This window comes from Dermacentor andersoni, chromosome 1 (assembly GCF_023375885.2).
Source record: "Dermacentor andersoni chromosome 1, qqDerAnde1_hic_scaffold, whole genome shotgun sequence".
Classification (NCBI taxonomy): Eukaryota; Metazoa; Arthropoda; class Arachnida; order Ixodida; family Ixodidae; genus Dermacentor; species Dermacentor andersoni.
Window position 1 is genome coordinate 300,270,640 of NC_092814.1, and position 2,690 is coordinate 300,273,329.

General features: G+C 53.1%; 1 protein-coding gene across 1 annotated transcript; it reads right to left on the minus strand.

Moving 5' to 3' along the window:
* Positions 1 to 209: 209 nt before the first annotated feature.
* On the minus strand, positions 210 to 1,451 carry LOC126548364 (kinesin-like protein KIF18A). The gene has a single exon (XM_050196505.1). The coding sequence runs from the start codon at positions 1,449 to 1,451 to the stop codon at positions 210 to 212; it is 1,242 nt and encodes a 413-aa protein (XP_050052462.1).
* Positions 1,452 to 2,690: the final 1,239 nt, after the last annotated feature.

Sequence of the window (2,690 nt, forward strand, 5' to 3'; positions counted from 1 at the left end):
CACTGCCGGCTACCGCTGACATCCACAGTTCGCTGTCACTGGTGCCAGACCAACCTTGAGCTCTCGCCCGCTAGCCTCGAATGCACTATTCTCCGTTTCCACCTTTTCGAGCTCACGCAGACGGCCGTCCACGTTCTCTTCGATAAGCGCGCAGTACGAGGACTTGTGAACGTTCACATTAGCCCAATCTTCGTGGCTTCAAGCTCGATCTAGATGGCCCGCTCGGCGTACATCACGATGTTGTATGTATCCGTGTAGCTGAGCTTCCTCAGCGTTACTGCCGCAATAATGAGGGTGCTGGACGAGCTACCCAGAGAGTCCTTGAGGATGTGGGTCAGCTTGGAAGCCCGATGAAGCGTTTGCTGCATCCCGTTCTTCGAAAGGGTGTCGATGCAGTTGGCGAGGACCAGGAAGGACATATGAAGCTTCATACCCTCGCTCATCCAATGCTTTATATTCCACCTGACCGCAACTGTGCCCTCCGATCTGGCAAGCTCAACAGAGCCAATCTTCAAGAGGCGAATTTCCTTGCTCATGTTTGTGGCATTATCGGTCTGTGTGGCGCATATCTGAAAGTTTGCATGCGACCATGATGGCGTGGCATTCGCGTCCGTGGCGTACTGCGTCCCCTTCTTGTTTGCATTCAATAGCAGCTCGAAGAGGGAGCCACCCTCCGTCACCTTGTGTATGGTGAGGTTTGATATGGCGATGGCCTTGGCAAGGTCGGGGCACAGTAAATGTCGAACAACCTTGTTGGAAGCTTCCGAATAGGCTACTGCTACGTCGAATGTCTGGCCTTCCACCCGGTGTTTGTCGACTCGCTCATACCACTCGATGGCCGTACGAGAGTCCACTACGGGGCATTCCTCGGAGCCCAGCACTGCGATCGTATTGCCGGCGCCTGTCGCAATGTCCGCGAACACAGAGCTATTGCACCCTTCAAGAAGCGCTGTCAGCATGTCCTTCGTGGGGGTGTCAAACAAATACACAATACCATTTGTTTCATCGAAGAAATGATCAAGCATGAACGTTTGGTCTTTGTTGGGCTTGACGAGGCTCGCGCGTGCCCACTGTCCCTGGAAAAAGAAAGGCTCCGCTTCGGCCGTTGAGTCGAAGACGTGGCACCTGTCGTCAACCACGTGGACAATGCTGGTGATCTCGGCCTCACTTTCGCTTAGTATTCGCTCGCGCAATGTCACGTTCACCGATGCCCCAGGCGGCGACGGGTCATTGTTCGTTAGGCGGCGCTTCGGGGCTGACGACTGCACGGTCTCGTTAGAACGCCTCTTGCGGTTTGGCGGCGTCATTGTAGGCTCCTCCATGGAAGGACGCCACAATGTTGCGGAAACCGGTCTGACCATAGTAGCGGACGTCGTGACTACGCGGACGATGCTGGTGGTCTCAGCATCACTTTCCCTCTGTGGACGCAGGCCACTGCCAGGTTCACCCATGCCCCAGGCGACGACGGGTCGTTGTTCGATAGGCGGCGCTTCGGGGCTGACGACTGCATGGTCTCGTTAGAACGTCTCTTGCGGTTTGGCGGCGCCATTGTAGGCTCCTCCATGCAAGGACGCCACAATGTTGCGGGAGCCGGTCTGACCATAGTAGCGGACGTAGTGCCTACGCGGACGATGCTAGTGGTCTCAGCATCACTTTAACTCAGTGGACGCCGGCACACTGCCACGTTCACCCATGCCACAGGCGACGACGGGTCGATGTTGGATCCGCGGCGTGTCGGGGCTGATGTCTGCATGGTCTCCTTGGAACGCCTCTTGTGGCTTGGCAGCGCCATTGTAGATTCCTCTACGGTAGGGCGCCTCGATGAATCGGGAGCAGGCTTGATCATAGATGTGGGCATGATCTAAAATGGCGACTGTCTATTTTGCCGCCGGGTGCGTTCTCTGCCGCGTGTGCGGCCTACTTCGTGCTCTTCGTCACCGCAGGAGTGGTGCTTCCGAAGGCCTTTCCAGGGTGGCGACAACCGCGTCGTCTGCCATGGCATCACCCATGCCAGTGGCCACTCCTCGCGGCGAACGGCGTGACGCCTGAGCATTATATGCTTTTCAGGGGAAAATAAAAACATTTTCCGAAGAAAACAATGTCCGTAAAATTAGTGTTAAACATTAGCAGTTGAGAGGTTCATCTGCTGGCGGTTTTAAAATTTTGCAAAATCGTAAATTAACAGACTTATTTTTATTACGTACATGTCTGTGGAATCCACGTCCTCAGACCTCCCTTCTCCCACTTTTTTTATTTACGTAGCAGTGTCAGAACGAACAGCAACACGGTCTGGTACTTCTGCTCTCCGTATTTCTTCTATGAATAGTGGGACTGAACCTCAGGCTTTGCAAGACTAAAGGAATATTATTGTACCGCTATATTTAGCGCAAAGAAGGCGGCAATGGTTATTAAGTGTTACTTGAAGGAAATACTTGAAAGTAATGACCAAAAGAACATAAGTGATTTGACGGCGCTGCCGACATTGTGCACATTTATTTCGAAAGGAGGTGGTCATCGATGCAACCAAATATACGAAAAGACCAAATAACTGGTTTTACACAGCAAAGAATAATTCAACGAAGAGCGGCTTCGATTGCAGCCTTACTGGCTAGCCCGTGGACAGATCTCCGCATCATTTGCCGCAGATGTATACGCAGCCCGACTCTGGTGTAACTAGCGATAAGAAGCCT